The sequence below is a fragment of the Crotalus tigris genome, unplaced genomic scaffold, assembly GCF_016545835.1.
Source record: "Crotalus tigris isolate CLP2741 ecotype Arizona unplaced genomic scaffold, ASM1654583v1 scf7180000019060.718356, whole genome shotgun sequence".
Taxonomy (NCBI): Eukaryota; Metazoa; Chordata; class Lepidosauria; order Squamata; family Viperidae; genus Crotalus; species Crotalus tigris.
Genome location: NW_024097351.1, coordinates 178,862 through 198,257, shown reverse-complemented (window position 1 = coordinate 198,257; position 19,396 = coordinate 178,862). Strand labels below are relative to the sequence as shown.

The following is a 19,396-nucleotide window of genomic DNA, read 5'->3' as shown; positions in this document are numbered from 1 at the left end:
TTCACGGGGGTCGCCAAACAACGCAGTCCGCTATTTTTTTCCCCCTTTTCCTTAGCTGTGCTACTCCCTTTTATTCTATTGGCTTTTGAAAGCCAATAGAATAGACTCTTGAATAGTCTAATTCTATTGGCTTTCAAAAGCCAATAAGAATTGTCCAGGCTGTCTCTGTCCTGCTGAGCCCGCCAAAAGCCCCAGTCTGCAAACGGTGCTGCACCAGTTGAGTAGTCCTCGACTTACGACCAGTTGGGGGTTGCGGCATTAAAAAGGTTGAGAACCACTGACATAGACTGTTGCTCCAGGAAGTAAAAAATACCTGGGTTACTCCTGAAATAGCAGCATGGGAAATAAATCATTTCCCATTGTTGCACTATTTTATTAAAGAATAGTCAGGCAGTGATACTTTATGATTATTCCTGGTGCTTTCTTTCAGATTAATATAGAACTGGTGTTTTACTTGCTTTCAAGGTAAGCTTATCTAAGTTTTTGTAGGCAATTGAAAAGAAACAGAAGTCCTTATTAATAAAAAAAAGCTTAGTACTGCATTACAAAAGCTGTCATTGCTCTCGACATATAGTACTTCAAGTTTGGTATAGTATGGCCACTCATCTTAACCATATAACTCTGGCCATCTAACAAAACTGGTACTTAAATAACACAGTGTAGAAACCATAAGGCAGCACATAATTAAAAATGCTCAAAATCTAACATCCTGGCCTCAAAACCAAGGAAAAAAGCAGGTCTTCAGATTTTGTGCAAAACCAATAGAGTCCCCCCAAACTCAAGGGGGAGACTGTTCCAAAAGGCAGCTGTCACTGATCATAAGATGCACCTGCTCAGTACCACTAAATAATGTTCATGAAAAGGAACCAGAACATGCCCACCCTGCTGGATCATGTTGCAGCAAGGTTACATGCGCACATACCGTGGACCAACTGTAGCTTTTGAATGATTTTATTTATTACTTTATTCATCTGTATCCTCTTTTTATTACTTTTATAAATAACACAAGGTGGTGAACATACTAATGCCCCTTCTTCCTATTTTCCCCACAACAAGCTTGTGAGGTGGATTGGGCTGAGAGTCAGTGACTGTCCAAAAGCCAACCAGCTGGTTTTAATGCCTAAGGCAGGACTAGAACTCATGATCTGCTGGTTTTTAGCCTGGTGCTTTAACCACTAGACCAGTGGTTCTCAACCTTCCTAATGCCGCAACCCTTTAATACAGTTCCTCATGTTTAGACCAGTGGTTCTCAACCTTCCTAATGCCGCAACCCTTTAATACAGTTCCTCATGTTGTGACCCCCAACCATAAAATTATTTACGTTGCTACTTCATAACTGTAATTTTGCTACTGTTATGAATAGTAATGTAAATATTTGATATGCAGGGTGTATTTTCATTGTTACGAATTGAACATAATTAAAGCATAGTGATTAATCACAAAAACAATATAGCAATGCTCGCTGGAGAAGCTTACTCTTCTTTGCTCAAAAATGTTGGGAGGGAGGGAAGGGGAAGGAAGGAAGGAAGGGGAAAGGAAGGAAGGAAGGAAGGAAGGAAGGAAGGAAGGAAGGAAGGAAGGAGAGAGATTGAAGGGGAAGGGAGGAGATGGAAGGAAGGAAGATTGAAGGAAAGGAAGGAGATTGAAGGAAGGAAGGAAGGAAGGAAGGAAGGAAGGAAGGAAGGAAGGAAGGAGAGATTGAAGGGGAAGGGATGGAGATTGAGATGGAAGGAAGGAAGATTGAAGGGAAAGGAAGGAGATGGAGAAGAAAGGAGATTGAAGGGGGAAGGAAGGAAGGAGAGATTGAAGGGGAAGGGATGGAGATGGAAGATTGAAGGGGAAAGGAGATGGAGAAGGAAGGAAGATGAAGGGGAAAGGAAGGAGATGGAGAAGGAAGGTGATTGAAGGGGGAAGGAAGGAAGGAAGGAAGGAAGGAAGGAAGGAAGGAAGGAAGGAAGGAAGGAAGGAAGGAAGGAAGGAAGGAAGGAAGGAGAGAGAGATTGATGGGGGGAGGCGCTGCCAAGGATGCACAAGCAGCTCCGCACAATTGCCCGGGGAGGGGGGAAGGCTCTGGCGGAGAGCCTGGTGGAGAGCCAAGCAGTGGCACATCCGGGGGCCTTGGAAGCTGCGCGGATGATCCACGCACCTCGGAGCCGCCGGCCCCCCTCTCACACCCGCCAAGGGATGGAGATGGAAGGAAGGAAGGAAGATTGAAGGGGAAAAGAAGGAGATGGAGAAGGAAGGAAGATTGAAGGGGAAAGGAAGGAGATGGAGAAGGAAGAAGATTGAAGGGGAAAGGAAGGAAGGAAGGAAGGAAGGAAGGAAGGAAGGAAGGAAGGAGAGGGACATTGAAGGGGAAGGGATGGAGTTGGAGATGGAAGGAAAGAAGGAAGATTGAAGGGGAAAGGAAGGAGATGGAGAAGGAAGGATATTGAAGGGGAGAGGCGCTGCCAAGGACGCACAAGCACCTCTGCACAATTGCCCAGGGAAGGGGGAGGCTCTGGCGGAGAGCCTGGTGGAGAGCCAAGTGGCAGCACATCCCAGGAATCGGAAGCTGCGCGGAGGATCTGCGTGCCTCGGAGCCGCTGGCTGCCCTCTCACACCCGCCAACCTGGAGCCCCCCATCCTCATCCCGGCACCTCTTGCCCTCTCCCAGCCACCCCCCTGGGACCTGCTCGCCCCTCCAGCCTCCTGAGTGCCATCGCAGCAGCGGGGTCGCAGGAGCCCCTTTCCACACCGCGCAGCCCATCGCACATGTGAGGGGCGTGGCCGGAACACCATCTCCGGCTCGGAAGGCGCCGCTGCTCCCCTTCTGGCCCGGCCGGCTGGCCTCTGACGCACATGCGGGCATTGCTGCCGCCTCGCCCTCTTCCCTGCCCCCTGGCCGCTTCCGAGGCCCTGAGCCCGGCGAGCCAGGAAGGACCCACTCCTCCCCAGCAGCCCCACAGCTGCGCCGGGCGCCAGAGGGCCGAGGCGGCCTCCGACGGTAAGGGAGCTTGGCCGGGCAGCACGGGGGAGACTCCCGCACGGCGCAGAGGGCGGCCAGAGGTGGAGCGCGGCCGGGCAACCAGGAGGCGTGGAAACCGGCTTGGTGCTGCAGCTCAGCTCAACCGGCAGTGGCAGCAGCAGTGGAGCAGCCCTGCGGCAGCGCCAACAGTGGCCCAGACCTGGCTCGGACCAGCCACTGAGCCAGCTCAGGGCAGTGTCAGGGGTACGCGTGATGGTCCTGCAGTGGCAGGAGCAGGCGCTGTCGGAGGAGAAGGGCGCCCTGGAGGCGGAGGAGCTAGCTGAGGAGGAGGAGGAGGGTGGTGGCGGCGGCCAGATAGAGGAGCGGTGTCTCGGTTTCTAAAGACCATCAGAAATATGTGTTTTCTGTTGGTCTTAGGTGACCCCTGTGAAAGCGTCATTCAACCCCCAAAAGGGTCACGACCCACAGGTTGAGAACCGCTGCACTAGACCCTTTCAAGGGCAGCCTGTAGTAGCAGTGCAGAAGGCCACTGTTATTTTGAGGAATTTAGTGACATATTTTGATTTCTCCTTCACATTAAGAAAAGTCTAGAAGTTTAGAATTCATCCAGAGATGACGTGCTTGGTTTGCACTCTTGTTTAATGAATAAAGGAGAAGGTGGGTGGCGAAGCTTCACATAGTTTCAAACTTTTACTCACTGTGAAAGTTCCAGACTTTCAACTCCCATGCCAAAGTCATTTGCCAGCCAATCAAGACCAGGAGTTGCAGTCTTATCATAGCATGGCCATGAAGTCACGGTACCAAGTTTTAATAAAAACCTTAGGATTGCTGTTGCTTGTTGGGAGATTCTGCATGGAACCTAGCACTGAGTATTGTGGAAACTGGCTACCCTTGGAATATCTCTGTTGTTGTTAAGAAATTTGGGTATTATCTTGCTTGGTATGTATGCTTTTTATGTTATGCTTTTAACTCTGCTCAAGCTAATAATAAACCTTAAAATCCCTTTATTTATTGATTTTTTTTTTTACTGCTCATTGCCTCTGGATCCAAAAGATCCAATTGCCTGGGCACCTGATCATTACCCTAACACTTGGCAAAATAATAATTGGCGACAAAGGTATGGTCCAATGACATTGCCCTTCTGAAAAAGAAAATCTGCTAAGCAAGGTGAGAGTGGCCAGAATTATATTCCTGGTTGCCCCAGCACAAAAGTCTGGGCCAGTGGCTCAAATATTAAACTGCCCCACCTATGTCATGGCAGCATGAGTTGGCTCAATTTGGAGATTCATTGCCAAATGTGGTGTTTTCATTCATTTATTGGAAGTGGGAGAGAAAGGACAGAAGTAATTGGGTGGATTAGGATGGCTCTTTTGCGTTGCCACTACATAGGGATTGAAAGGAGGATTCTTGAAGCTTGTAAAAGTATTGGTCTCATTACTGAATACTGAATCCAATCTATTTCCAATTTAGTGCTTTTCAAAATATAAAGTTTTATATTTGGTGGCTTTGAATTTATCCTGATTCTTGGACAAGTCTCTTCAGATTTATTGACTAGATTTTTGGAAGGGGCTTGTCCTTACCTTCCTAGAGCTGAGACAATGGCTTGCCAAAGGTCACTCAGTTAGCCCTGTGCTAGAATTTTCAGTCTCCTGGTTTCATGCCTGGTGCTTTAAACCAGTGGTTCTTAACCTGGGCGATATCGCCCCCCAGGGGGCGATTTCATTTTTCAGGGGGGCGATGGAATGAAAAGGGGTGACGTGGGGGCGAAGGAACGAAAAGGGGGCAATATGGGGACAATGGAGCAAGAAGTTTTTGGGACATTTTTGAGTCTGCCCCTGTGGCTCCGAGCCTCCTCCGCCATTTGGAGAGAGAGATAGAGAGAGAGGGGCACTTGTGCTTCTCTCTCTCTCTCTCTCTCTCTCTCTCTCTCTCTCTCTCTCTCTGATGTGGATTTGCCCCCTCACAGGGCTCCTGGTTGGCCCTGAGCCCGGGTGCCCCGCCTCCTGGGACAAGCGCAGCCAGGAAGTCCATTTCCCTGGCTGGCCCCGTACCAAGTGCACGTGGCCGGGGAACCGCGCAGGGGATCGCCAGGATCCCCGCTGGGCGCAGCCCACCAGAGCCTCAGCCTAGCGGGCCAGCCTTCCTGCAAGCTGCGGCCGTGAGGGAGAGCTTCCCCTGCGATCCCCAGCCATGGGACTGTTGACCCAGCTGGCCGGGAAGGTGCGCCAGAGTCCTGGCTGCTTTGAGAGGTGAGTAGAAGATGGGGAGAGAAAGGGAGGGGGAGGCATTTTCCAACCAGACCCGCGGGAGCGCCTCCTCCTGGGGTCCGGTGCCAGCTTCCTTGCCCTCCTCCTACTCCCCTTCTTCCTCCTGTTGCCCCCCGGGCAGCAGTCCTGGCTGGGGTGGTGGCCGGCGGGGGCATCGCTCCCTGGGTGATGCTGGTGGGTCGCGGATGGCCGGGAGCGTCGTGCGTTGCGGAGCGGCCCCAGCTCCTCCAGCAGCTGATGGGGGTGTTCTGCAGATGCCCTGCGAGTTAAGCCCGGGGACGCTGGCAGCACGAGGGGAGGCTTGGCGATGCAGCCGATGGGCGGGGCATTCTGCAGATGCCCCGTGGCCCCGACTTGAGCTCAGGGACGCCAGCGGCACATGGGACGGCCTGCCAATGTGACCGTGAGGTGGGGCGTCCCTGCAGGCCCAGCAGGCAGCGAAGCTGGGTGCCTCCAGCAGCGACGGGGTCTTCTGCTGCCTCCTGCCCCCCCTCCCCACCCCTTCGGTGCCCTCTGCTGCCTTCTCTTCTGCTCTCCTCTCTCTCTCTCTTTCTTTTCTCTCTCTCTCTCTCTTTCTCCTCACCTGGAGAAAAAAGGGGGAGGGAGGGAGAGGAAAGAGAGAAAGAGAGAGGAGAGGGGAAAGAGAAAAAGAGAGAAAGAGAGGAAAGAGAGAGAGGAAGCGCAAGTGCCTCTCTCTCCCCCCTCTCTCTCCTCACCTGGAGAAAGAAGGGGGGAGGGAGGGAGAGGAAAGAGAGAAAGAGAGAGGGAGAGGGGAAAGAGAAAAAGAGAGAGAGGAAAGAGAGAGAAAGTGCAAGTGCCTCTCTCTCTCCCCTCTCTCTCCTCACCTGGAGAAAGAAGGGGGAGGGAGGGAGAGGAAAGAGAGAGGGAGAGGGGAAAGAGAAAAAGAGAAAGAGAGAGAGGAAGCGCAAGTGCCTCTCTCTCCCCCCCCTCTCTCACACACACACACACTGAGTGGGGGAAGAGGACTGGCAGACCAAGGGCAGAAAGAGGGAGGGAGGGAGGGAGAGAGGGGGAGAGAGAGAGAGAGAGACCCTTTTGACATCTAAAATGAAGATAACACTGAAGATATATATATAATGAAGGTAAAAAAGGATATATGCAGTGCTATCTTCATTTTAGATGTCAAAAGGGTTTTGTGGCTCCCAGTGTTTTGTTTTCGGTGGGAAACGGGTCCAAGTGGCTCTTTGAGTGTTTTGGGTTGCTTACCCCTGCTCTACCCATACAGTGGCGCACCATTGGCCAGAATGGGCAGTGATGGAGGGGGGAGTGCTTCTTTCGAAACATCGCATGCTGTTTTGTGTGTCTCTTTGTATTGTACTTTTTTAGCATGCACTCCAGTTCGATATTATATTTTCTTTGTGACTTTTTAATCCTTTTTACAGTGTGCGTGACTATATATACTTTCCTCAAATCTTAATTTAGTTTCAGAGTTTTCGTCTTGAAATTCTTAGTTCCTGCATTGCGGTTTGTTCTTATGCCCTTTTTATATTTCTTTTTGCATCTTAAATTTCACTTGTAATTCAATCATTAAATGTTACTGTTTTTCTTTTCGGGCATTTCACTTTCTTGCAGTTGAATTTTGTTTTCAATGGTCATTACATTTAAGTGTCTTGAATAAATAAGATAATAATGAAATACATGTATCACAAAGTTTGGGAATAAAGTGACGGGTGGCACCAAAATTTTTCACACAGTTGAGATATGGGGAAAAGACTGGAAATAAATTATTTGCATCATATGTCCTGATGACAATTTTAAAGAAAACAAAAAAAGTCTTTGCATAAATTGAAGAATTATTTCCTATGTTGTGATTGAGAGGTTATGTTGGGGGAGGGGGGCGATGACAACTTCCTCATTGGCTCAAGGGAGCGATTCGTTCAAAAAGGTTAAGAACCACTGCTTTAAACCACTTCATTAAACCGGTTCTCAAAGATAATTTATCCTAAGCAAAATTACATTCAGTGCCTCTCATTTCAGATATTAAGAGGACTTTTCAATTGCCCTATTATTCAGGGTACAATACTATTCTGTTTCTGGTCTTCAAGTACCTTCCTTGAGCTATTTTTACCTTTCCCAGGATAAAAGCTACACACTTTCTTGTCTATTCACTTTCACACATAGTATCATGGATAGATGTTAAATGAGAGTATAGTGTATTTTACTAAAACAATCTCCATTAGCATATTTCTCATACAAAAACACAGATCAAGCAAAACAAAAGCAAGATCATTATCTACAAGTGTTATAGTATTACAGGCTTGGAAGTTGTATTACACAACTTGTGAAAAAGCAGCTAGGAGAAAAGACTTATTGCCTTACCACTAACAGGAAATATTGTAAAAGGGTGAAGTGACCGTTGGCATATTCCCAATGCTGATCAGGTTGCTAATTTTGACCTCTAAAGTGTGAGCAAAATATTAGAGAATTAATTTTCTGATCTGCAATGAAGTTTGGATTTCAAGCCTGTAGCTTTTACCAGGATACAAGTATGGAAAAGAGTTTGATGCTGACTTACCAATTACCTGAGGAGTTTGTAGTTCTTATTTGAAGCTAGTTAAGATTAATCAGAAACTCTGCCCCAATATGGTACCTTCAAAGTGAAGGAGGGGATCAGTTTCCAAAATTCTCCTGACTGAGCTTTATGAGAGTTGAAATCTATTTGAGAGCAGAATGGGAAGATTGCATTTTACCTTATCTTGGTTTCTTTCAGTGTGGGAGAAATCAAAAGCCTAGTCAATGCAAACTAGCTATTAAAACTGTAAAAAGAGATTGGTCTGCAGTTTCTTCAGCTAGATATTAACAAAGCAGACAACCCAAACCACCAAGTGGAAGCTGCCCAGACAGGAGCTTGCACACCTTGGTCGGGCAGATGAATAACTGCCATAGAGTAATTCCTTCCAGCATTTTCTGTGTTGATCCAAACAACTCTTACTCACCAGGATTGAATTTTAGGTCACCTAGTTAACAACAGTTTTTGCTGGGCAGTTCCCACTTAAACATTCTCACTACTTCCACCTTAAAAATTTAGCCCTTGGATTGATCTTCTGAGGAGTTTCTTCATCTACCAGGATGTTCTCAGTCAGCTGTGGAGAAATTTGTTTTGTCTCCCTTGTGTTTGCTTAGGAACTGCATGTCAATAGTGGGCATTGCCAAAGCCAATCTATTTTATTCTTTTTATGATTTGAAGGCCACTTCTTTTTTTTTTCCAAAACAATTTTTATTAGTTTTCCATTTTACACCAACACAGCTTAAGAACCTACATGGAAACATGGTGATCATTTTTTTAAAAACAAACAATAACATAGTGAATATATATACACAATATTTCTTAAAAATTTCCCTCACTAGCTATATAGAATATTATAATCAAATTAATACATTTTCAGATGAATTCATTCATTACTATGTCTAACCATCAACTGCATTAATCAATAAAAGATTTTTAATCTATAAAAACCTATATTTCTTCACACATTTAAACTTAAACTTAAAGAACTCTCCATTTATTTAAAAACATTATAATCAAGTCAATATCTTTCTAAAACTAATTCATTCACTAATATGACATTTCATCCAAATTATATAATTAAAACTAAACTAACATTCTCTATTTATATTGTTATAAGCTCCTTAAAACATTTCTAAAACAAATTTTCATTGAATATATCACTCTATATAAATTTCACTAATCATAAAAAATTACCAACTCATCCATTCCAAAGATCCTGTATCATGCTTTCTTAATTTTTGCAAATACTTAATCTTAAACTAACATATTCATTTACTATTCAAGTGTCCCAAATTTTTTTTTATTTAAACATTATTAACTTCAAAAATAAATTCTTCTCTTTCTCACCAACATTCTATTGTTTTTCATTGTTTCTCCAAATCTCCAATAATTAATTCCATCTTTTCCCATATTTAAATTCTTTTCTTATTATACCATCTCTAATATTAAAAACATATAAAGCCCTTTTAACAAAGTCCAAATCCAAATCAATCCAGATCACTCTAAAACCTTTACCACATTACTATAATTAGATTTAATATTTATATCTTATTCTGGGTTTCTTTCTAATCCAAACAGGTTTCCATAATCGGAAGGCCACTTCTCATAATCAATCTCCTTAAGTTATTTATAGCGGCTACAAAACACAAAAAGCATCACGTAAAAAGACAAATATTAGGGACAGGCGCACCTCAATACATTTCAAACATGGTCTTCCACAGTGAAGGTGGCCTACTCAAAATGTAAACTATTGCCTGGGTTTTCATCTTCTATTGGCTTAAGCTCTCTTTTTTTTTCAACTACCCTTGGGTCCTTTAATTATGATTGACAGCTTTCAGTCTTCCAGGTACCAGGGTGATACATGCCAAACTACTGCTTTATCGCCAGCCATCACTATGACGGACTATGAACACACACTAGTGGATCTCAGCAGGTCATTGACTTAGAGCTGCAAATGGACTTTCCTGTGCTACCCAGAAGCACCTTTTTGAGCCAATCTGCACAATTTTTCCAATTAGCTAGATATCTTAGTTGCAAAATTTAGAAGGGCTTTATCCTTGGCCAGATTCATTGCCTTCCCAACAGCCATTACTAAAAGGAGATCTCCTTTGAACAGGTGGAGGCATGACTGAAATGATGGGATATATTATTCTATAATGTCCCTCTAGGCAGGTGCTCATCAGGAATTGCTATATCCATTCTTTATCCTGGTCTTTCTGACTTGTTTTATCTTAACTTGTTATTAGATCAATCTGATTTTGTTTCCTTGACCACACGTAAGTCCTGTTCAATACTTTGTACAGCAATCCTCTTTAGATATTTTAGAACAGTGGTTCTCAACCTTTTTAATGCCACGACCCCCAACTGGTCGTAAGTCGAGGACTACCCAACTGGTTGTAAATCGAGGACTACCCAACCGATCGTAAGTCGAGGACTTTCCCTGCCCGGGAGCGCCGCGCATGCGTGGTGCCGCCCCCTGTGCCGGCCGAGGCGTAGCTGGCAAGCGGCAGAGACGGTGCAGGCCGACCACCGGCTGGGCCACCAGCTGACCCAGCCCCAGGGAAGTAAGGCACCCACCGGGCCCCATGTGCGCCAGCAACCCTCCCTGCACCCGCCGGCCTCCATCTCCCACCCCTGGCCCTCTTTTACTTACATTTTTAGTAGTTGCTTAGCAGGGAGGGGTGGAAACTTCCAGACAGCTCGCCTTCGCTGCAGACAACTCGCAGCACCGTTTGCAGAATGGGACTTTTGGTGGGCTCAGCAGGGCAGAGTCAGCCTGGACAATTCCTATTGGCTTTTGAAAGCCAATAGAATTAAACTCTATTCAAGAGAGTCTATTCTATTCTTTCAAAAGCCAATAGAATAAAAGGGAGTAGCACAGCTAAGGAAAAGAAGAAAAAAAATGGCGGACTGCGTTGTTTGGCGACCCCCGTGAAATGGTCATTCGACCCCAAATGGGGTCCTGACCCACAGGTTGAGAACCACTCTTTTTAGAACAATTATATGTTTCCCTCTTTGTCTAATTGTGATTTTTGTGTTTTATTTGCTGGTCTGTGACTGAATAAAGATTGATTGATTGGGACAAACAGTGGGTTGGGGAAGCTCAATGCAAAAGGTATATTTTTGAAGATACTTAACACATACCTACTGTAAGACCTGGGTTGTTGCAAAGGGAAGATGGTTGGTCCACACAGGACATGCCGACCACAAAGAAAACTCTCCTAGTTGTCATAAAATGACATTTTGCAAGCCACAGGCCAAAGAAATAAACTATTTCCTAAGATCTGAACAAGAGAACCTGAGGCCAGAAACTGCATACTTCCTACTCTGTATTAAACAAAGCATTTCTATTATGAAGTTAGATTCTCAGATTAAAATATAGCTTGTACAATGAATGTATCAGATAACTTGATTAAATCAATCGATTGACTGATTATATTTCTATTCTGGTTTTCCACAAAGAATAGTTATGAGTGTCTCCATCCATCCCTTCACCATTGTGAGAGGGTGACAATTTGAAGAAACAATGACTATCTTGAGGTGAAAACAGTGATTCATGAATAGTATGACTTCAAATCTGCCCTGCTGTCCATAGCACAACTCATTAGTTTTTCTGAGGGAAAACAATTCTGATGGAAAACAAGTCCCCAATTCCAATCTGACATTTTAACTGCTACAGTTACAAGGTTCTCTATAGCTCAGTGGTTCTCAACCTTTCTAATGCCGTGACCCCATAATACAGTTCCCCAGGTTGTGGTGACCCCCAAATGGGTGTGGCCACCAATAGGAGGGAGTAGGACAGCTAGGGAAAAGGGAAAAAAATGGCGGACAGCGTGGTTTGGCAACCCCCGTGAAATGGTCGTTCGACCTCAAATGGGGTCCCGACCCACAGGTTGAGAACCACTGCTATAGCTAGTGGTTTAATTATTTTTTTTAAATTTCTTTTTATTAGATGCTATTGAGTTAGAAGTGATCTGTAAATGATGGGCAGACAGATTTTATTTAAACCATCATCCCCTTTCTCTTTGTCAGGGGATGCATTTATGAACAAAGGTTGAGGAATTCCAGAACAGATACCAGCTTATTCCATCCGCCATGATCCTGGAGAGAACTATCTGGATCTGCATCACCTTCTGTACTGCATCTGTTAGACCCCTGGCAGGGAATAGCTGGAAGCAGGCAGCTACCAGTCCTATCATCCAGCATAAGCCATTTGTTGTGGTGTGGAATTTACCCACAACCAGATGTCAAGAGCATTTTGGGATCAGATTACCTCTGGATGTCTATGGCATTGTGGAGAACAAAGGCAATGTGTTCCAAGGACAGAATATGACTATTTTTTACAAAAACAAATTTGGACTGTATCCTTACATATCTCCACAAGGTGACTGGCATAACGGGGGTATTCCTCAGAAGGTTAATCTGAAGAGACATCTAGAGAAGGCCACTAAGGAAATCACAGAACTCTTGAACAATGACTTCCAAGGTCTGGCAGTAGTAGACTGGGAGGAGTGGCGACCTCTCTGGAGACGAAACTGGATGCCCAAAATGGTTTATAAGGAGGCCTCTAAACAATGGGTGACAAAAAGATTTCCTGGACTCTCTCCTGAGGAGCAAACCTACTTGGCTAAGGCAGAGTTTGAAAAGAGTGCACGGTTGCTGATGGAGACTACGCTAGCTCTGGGAAAGAAGCTGAGGCCACATGGTTTCTGGGGCTTCTACAGGTTTCCCGATTGCTTTAATGGCAAATGGGGGAAAGAGGTAAACTATACAGGCCATTGTAATCCCAAGGAGGTCCGATGGAATGATCAGCTCATGTGGTTGTGGGAGATCTCCTCAGCCCTCTATCCCAGTATCTACCTCCCACTGAAATTACCAGCTTTGTACCGCCAGCATTATGTACATCACCGTCTCAGAGAGGCATCCCGTGTAGCACAGTTTGGCAAAGAGCATCCCCTTCCTGTGTTACCATACTCCAGGGTTTCCTACAGGCATTCTTCAAGGTATCTAACTGAGGTAAGCACTTTGGGGCACTCAGAAAAGGGGGTAATAATAGACCCAGAGGTTGTAAATAATAGTTACATCTACTATTTGTCTGGAAAACATTTTTTGAGTTGTAGTCATTTCTGTTATACATCATTCCTTTGTTGCATTTATCTCACTTTTTCTCCAAAGTAGTTCTGAATGGCATACAATGTTCCCCTATTCACACACTCCACTGTCAGCACTGTACTATATTCTTTCAATTACTCTTGGAGTAGATTAAATGTGGGAGAAACGTCTTGCTTCATGGCCATTCAGTAAACAATATTTGAGTCCGAGTCATCAATTGTATTAAAAATATTATGTTTAAAAATGGAACTGCAGTAAGTAAGGTCCATTCATGAATTTTCCAGATAAGAAGTTATTGTTTTAATAGAACGAAAAAGCTATTAATTAACGGAACATCTGTAGAGATAAATTACATCTTTTCTGAGCAGGCTAAACTGCTGAGTAATTAAGAGGAGTTTGCTCTTGTAATTAGATTTTTATTATAGTGCTATTCAGTGTTGTAGATTTTCCTGAAAATTTTTAATTGGAATTGTTTTTTTAAAAAGAATTCTAAAAATTTCCATTGTTTGCACCAGAAAATGTTCAGTTTGCATTGAAAAAAATCTCATATAACACTATACATAATGGGGAATTTTATATTCATAATAGAAGTTGGGAAAATTTTGCAGAAAATATTTTTCCATACTATTACTGTTATGCAAAGTATTAGTTTAATTTATTCTGGTGTTCCAAAAATATGTACACAGAATTATTTTTTTTCTTGAATTATAGCTATTAAATCAGAGGTCCCCAAACCTTTGGGGCACCAGGCTGAAGTGTGTGGTTTTGTATGCTGCCTGCATCCTACGGATGGGGCTTTGCTTGTTTGTGTGGTCTGGTTGCTGGCATGCCACGGTCAGGTACCAGTCTATGGACCGGGGGTTGGGGACCCCTGTATTAAATGGTCAAACAAATCTGTCAGGCTCTTCAGGCATGAGAAAACATGCAAGATTTGTTTGACCAGTGAATTCAATGGAACATCAGTGTCTCTCATGAATAATTAGGTTTCTGGGTAGGTATATCTCTTTTCCCAAGCTGGTGATCCTCCAGCTGTTTTAGACTCCAATACCCAATTATGCTAGCTGAAGCCCAATTCATCTCATTAGTACTCTTCTTATTCATAAGTACCGATTTGGGGAATCGGTATGGGAAAAGATCAGGCCATACCTCTAGGTCTCTGAAAATAGATCTTTGTGCTCCATTGAAACCAGCTTAATAGAGAGTTTATATCGTTAAAATTATAACGTGGACATATACTGAGCTACTCACTAGTAGCGCTTCTATTTTTTCTTTTTTCTTTTTATTCAGACTGACCTGATAAATACTATTGGAGAAAGTGCAGCACTTGGCTCTGCTGGGGTCGTGCTCTGGGGCGACTTATCCTACTCCAGCTCACTTGTGAGTATATGTGAAACATTTCTATGCTTCTTACTGTGAAAGTGAACCTTGGGCAAGAAACAGGCTCATATCACCACCTCTGCCCCAATGGCATTCCTACAGCTATTGGGGAGATTCTATCCAGCTTAAAGCTCTGGCTTAGGCAAGATATTATAGGTTCATGAAGTAATTTGTTTTCCCAAAAGTGAAGTTTCACTAATTCTCTATCTACAATTCTTTTATAGTTGAATCTTCTTAGAGGACATTGTTACTATCTCTGTGCAAATAGCCCAACGCTTGTAACATTTTCAGTCTGAAAAATGTTTGAGCAGACCTAATAAAGTATATAAAATTGATTTGTGTTTAGAGGAAAAAAAGGAAAACATTGCCTTCTTCTATTATAGTATTAAAACCTACGAAGAGCAAACAAAAATTATAGGGGGTTGAGGACAAACAAAAGGCGGTATTTTATGTATCACGTAAATCAAATTATGGAATTTTCCATAATTTTCTACTGCAATGTATAATGTTGATTGCCAAACTGGATGTTTTTAAATCAAATTCATGGAAGAAGAAAAGACTGTTAAACAGTATTCACCTGTGTACTGCCTTCCAGTAATGACGGCAGTGTACTTTTCCATGCTAATTGCTGAGAACCAGGCATGGAAAATGCTAATGTGGTTCATGTTCTGCTTATGATTAGAAGTCCCTGATTTGTCCCTCTTGGAACAGAATGCTGGAATGGATGGTTCTCTTGGCCTGATCCAGCCTGGTGCTTCTTGAGTTCTTTAAAATCCAAATTCTAATTCTGATCTTATGTTCTCCAGGCCAGATGCAAGAGCCTTCACCATTATATCAACACCACACTGGGACCTTACGTTGCTAATGTGACTACAGCAGCACACAGATGTAGTCGCCAGCTATGTCATGGGAATGGACGTTGTGTGAGACACTACCTGAATGAATTAGAAGCCTTTCTTCATCTGGATCATCATCTATGGGAAGGGGACCTTGGGATGACAGATTCTCAAGACCAAAATGTGTCAGCGCAGGATCATTTTCAGTGTCATTGCTATCCAAAGTGGGCTGGCACCCACTGTGAGAGACCACAGATGATCGAGCCTTTTAAGAAACCAAAACATAACCAAGCTTCACAGTATAACAATGTGTATGATACAGTGCATGATGGTGACTTTGACTTGGGATCCAATATCTGTCCTACCTCTATTTATGGTAAAGAAACAGAAAGATAACCAGCACTTTATTGAGTAAGAATCTTGATAAATTTTGTTCTAGGGCAAGGGTATGCAACCTTGGCTCTTTTATGACTCGTGGACTTCAACTCCCAGAATTCCTGGCTCAGGAATTCTGGAAGTTGAAGTCCACGAGTCATAAAAGAGCCAAGGTTGCATACCCCTGTTCTAGGGAGTGAATGTTTCCTGATAACTTGAAGAAAATGACAGAATTCCAGAATTATATTTAAATAATTACTTTCTTCCACCTCTTATTTTCTCTCCATTCTCCCTACTTGCATCTAATCTTATCATGAGTATGTTCTGGCAATAGCTGTATCCCATGATAATGTCTTAATCTTGATCCAGTTCTTAAGGGAGACAGGCTTAAGTTGTTTGCTGTACTTGTATTAGAATAAATTTAGCAGGGGATGTAGCTTAATTCTATTTTTCTGACATTACTTAACATGACAGAGAGAGGAAAATGAATTGCCCAGTAAGACTGGCATTCAGCCAGTTCATATTCTGTCTGTTCCCTTAATACATGACACAGAGTTGATGGCTGGATGGATCTCTGTATCACATCTGCTCTCTCATAATTATTTTTCTCTCTCTTTCACAAAAGCACACCTTACAGTTGTATGCAAACAAAGTAGGTTGAAAGCACATCATCTCAGCGCAAGTTCCAATAAATAAATAATAAACTCCCCCTTGGCATAGCTACATCTGCTCAAGTAGAAGCCATGAATATAGGAGGACCCTGAAATTGTGCGCCAACTAGGTCTAGGAGGGTGCCTCCCCACCTACAGTCAAAAGATAAAATAGCATTTGGGCCTGGGAATGGGGCAAAACCTAGAGCCATTCCATCTTGCCAGGGTTGAGTCAAAGCCAGCGTCTTGCCATCCAGATTACTCAACCAGCACTGCCACAGCATCACCTGTCTTGACAGGTGCAAGAGATATGTAATTAGGTACTACTACAGTCATGTCAAGAGCATTGAAGCACTTCTGGGCTTAAGCAAGCAACTAAATTTCATGTTTAATGTGTGCCAATGTGCCCACAGTAAAAAATGACAATAAAGGTCTATCTATCTATCTATCTATCTATCTATCTATCTATCTATCTATCTATCTATCTATCTATCTATCTATCTATCTGATTGAACGGTGACATCCCCATTGCCTAGGGTGGGGGGAGCACCCAGTTGGGGTCTCCTTTCATGTCCCTGTTAAGTATAATTAGGTGCTATTCATATACTTATGATACTGAATCCCTTACTGAGGGATGACCTCCCTGAGGGGTTTCACATATATTTTAAAAAGAAGAGGCACAAGGTTAGAGCCCTGGAGCACCCCACATTGTAGGGTCCTAGAGGTCAATCTCTCTTTTTGTATCAACCCAACTGGAACTAGTCACAGAAGTAGGAGGAGAACCACCATATCCCAGTGCCTCACACTCCCAATCCCTGAAGCTGGTCTCGAAGGATACCAAAGTCAATTGTACCAAAACCCTCTGAGAAGAGCAGGAAAGCCAGAGTGATTTCATCACCCCATCCCAAGCTTTCCAAATGTCATCAATAAGAACAATAAATGCTGTTTCAGTGCTGTGTCTTGGCCCAAACCCACACTGAAAAGGGTCCAGGTAATCAGCTTCATCCAAGGTTCTTTGTAGTCATGCACCAACCACTTTCTCAACAATCTTCCCTAAAAAGGGAAGACTGGAGACTGGATGAAATTTGTCTAATACTATTGAGTCCTAGGATAGCCTCTTGAGAAGGGGGACGCACCACTGCCTCTTTCAGGACAGGTGGTGCTTCCTTCTCCTGCAAAGGGCATTAATCATTGCTTGGATGAAACCACATGCCACCTCCTTGGAGGCCTGGGTCCAGAACGTAGGTGGCCAAGCACACACTTCCTCAAGAAGTCCCCCAGAACCATACATCTGGGGAACTCCATTGCTAGCCCAGACATAGAATCCAAGAATGTGGGCAGGGATGCTGCTACTTTGCAGAGAATAAGGTAAATGAATAGTAATCCTCACTGATCCCTATGGACCAACCTCACCAAAAAAAAAAAAATTCATACTCAATGTCTGGGGCAGGGCCATTAATGTCCACCCACCAGAGACTCATGGAAGACAACAGCTACACAACCACCCTTGGAGTTCCAGTTGGTGCCACACTCAAAATTCCAGTGGCATATTTCAAAAAGAGTAGTCCCCCACACACTCCACACCCAACCTACTATGAATGATACCGGCTAGGCCATAAAATGAAGATGTAATGGTATATGGGAGACAGAGAAAGAACCACAGTCAGGGGAAATGGCCAGATAAGAAGCAGTTTAGCCTTCAGAAGGAATGTGAGTGTGGCAAACATCTCAGAAGGGACCCTCCTTAGTTGCTTGGGCTGTAAAGGCAATGGGGGAGAAATGTACTTTCAAATTTGAAAGATTCTATTAATACCTTGCAATAAAGTAGGATTAGGTCAACTGGGTATGCTTCCTGTTTTGCAAGGCTGACACCATTGGGACTGAAAAAAGATAACACCGCAGAACTGCCTAGATCCCAGTATACGGCAACAGAGAAACTGGTGGGAAAAAAATATTTTTTTTAAAAAAATAAGACTACGGAAGACCACAAGTTGAGACTAGTCTCCTACAAATGGTGTTCTCTCAGAGTCTAGAGATGTGTGTGTTATGTGTGTGTGTGAGAAAAAGAGAGAACTGTAAGAGAGAGATTGGCTGGGGTAACTCAATATAACACAGTCGCCAACTGATTCACTGGAACATCTGTAAAAATGATCATGGGCGAGTATTGAAAAATTGCTGGTAACACAGATTTGGGAACAGTCAAAAATGAGCAGGCTAAAATATTGTGGGAATTACCAGATACAAAATGATAAAGTCATGGCTCATAACACACCAGATTTAACTGAGGTTGAAAAGAATAAAGTATGAATAATTGATATAGCAGTATCAGAGGATAATAGAAGACAAAAAATTGGAGAAGATCACAAAGTATCAAGATCTGAAAATCAAAATTGAAAGATTATGGCATAAACCGTCAGTGGTGGTCCCAGTGGCTATTGGCATGTTGGGTGCCGTAGCAAAAAAATCTTGAATGGCATTTAGTAAATGTGCATTGACAAAATTTCCATCTGTCAATTGTAAAAGTGTACAGTCCTGGGATCTGCACATATACTATGCCAATATATTAAGGCATTCCTGGAAATAACGATCTGTATTAAGGCCGACACAGGCTAAATACTGGCAGTTGTGATTTCTAAATCATCATTATCATCAATATCCCCTTGAAAGTGGACATGGTGCTACCACAAGTGAAAAACCTAACAAAAAAAATACCCTGAAATATTGGGAAAACAAAAGCTGAATTGAGCTCACTGCTGAAAAGCACTTAGGAGTTTAGCAGAGATATTTAAATGCAATTTGGCATTGACAAATGTGCAACAATTGCTGTTAAGGCAGAAAAAAATTGTTGAAGATGATGGATTCGAAGTTGATAATGAAGAGTTGATAAAAGCAATAACCCCAGAAGATGGGCACAAGTACTCAGGAGTTTTGGAAGCCTCTGACCTGTTGCATAACCAAGTCAAGGAAACTACTTCAACAAAATACATAAAACGAGTCCGGAAAATCTTGAGTTCAAAGCTAAGTGGAAGAAATTAAAGACAATTAACACTTGGGCAGTGCCTGTAATATGAAACTCAGCTGGAATAATTGACTGGATTCATGTCAAGAAAACTAATGACAATGCACCAGGCTCTGCTCCCAAAAGTGATATTGATTGATTGTACTTGCCTAGATCTCGGGGTGGCAGAGGACTCTTACTGTGGAAGAGGAAAAACAGGCTTAAATGACTACATAAAAAAGACAAAAGATCCTTTGTTGAAGGAGTTGAACAAGGGAAACCT

At 43.4% G+C, this 19,396-nt stretch overlaps 1 protein-coding gene across 3 annotated transcripts in view; it reads left to right on the top strand.

The window, feature by feature from the left end:
* HYAL3 (hyaluronidase 3) overlaps positions 1 to 15,543 on the top strand; it is a 29,826-nt gene extending 14,283 nt beyond the window's left edge. For 2 of the 3 annotated variants that reach the window (XM_039358690.1, XM_039358691.1), the window contains exons 2-4: positions 11,798 to 12,781; positions 14,165 to 14,254; positions 15,061 to 15,543. In XM_039358690.1, coding sequence (XP_039214624.1) covers positions 11,861 to 12,781; positions 14,165 to 14,254; positions 15,061 to 15,486 — 1,437 coding nt within the window. In that variant the 5' untranslated portion in view covers positions 11,798 to 11,860 and the 3' untranslated portion in view covers positions 15,487 to 15,543. Of the gene's footprint in view, positions 1 to 3,401; positions 3,908 to 11,797; positions 12,782 to 14,164; positions 14,255 to 15,060 lie in introns of those variants that run through there. The other variant, XM_039358693.1, reaches the window with a different exon arrangement.
* The last annotated feature ends 3,853 nt before the right edge of the window (positions 15,544 to 19,396 follow it).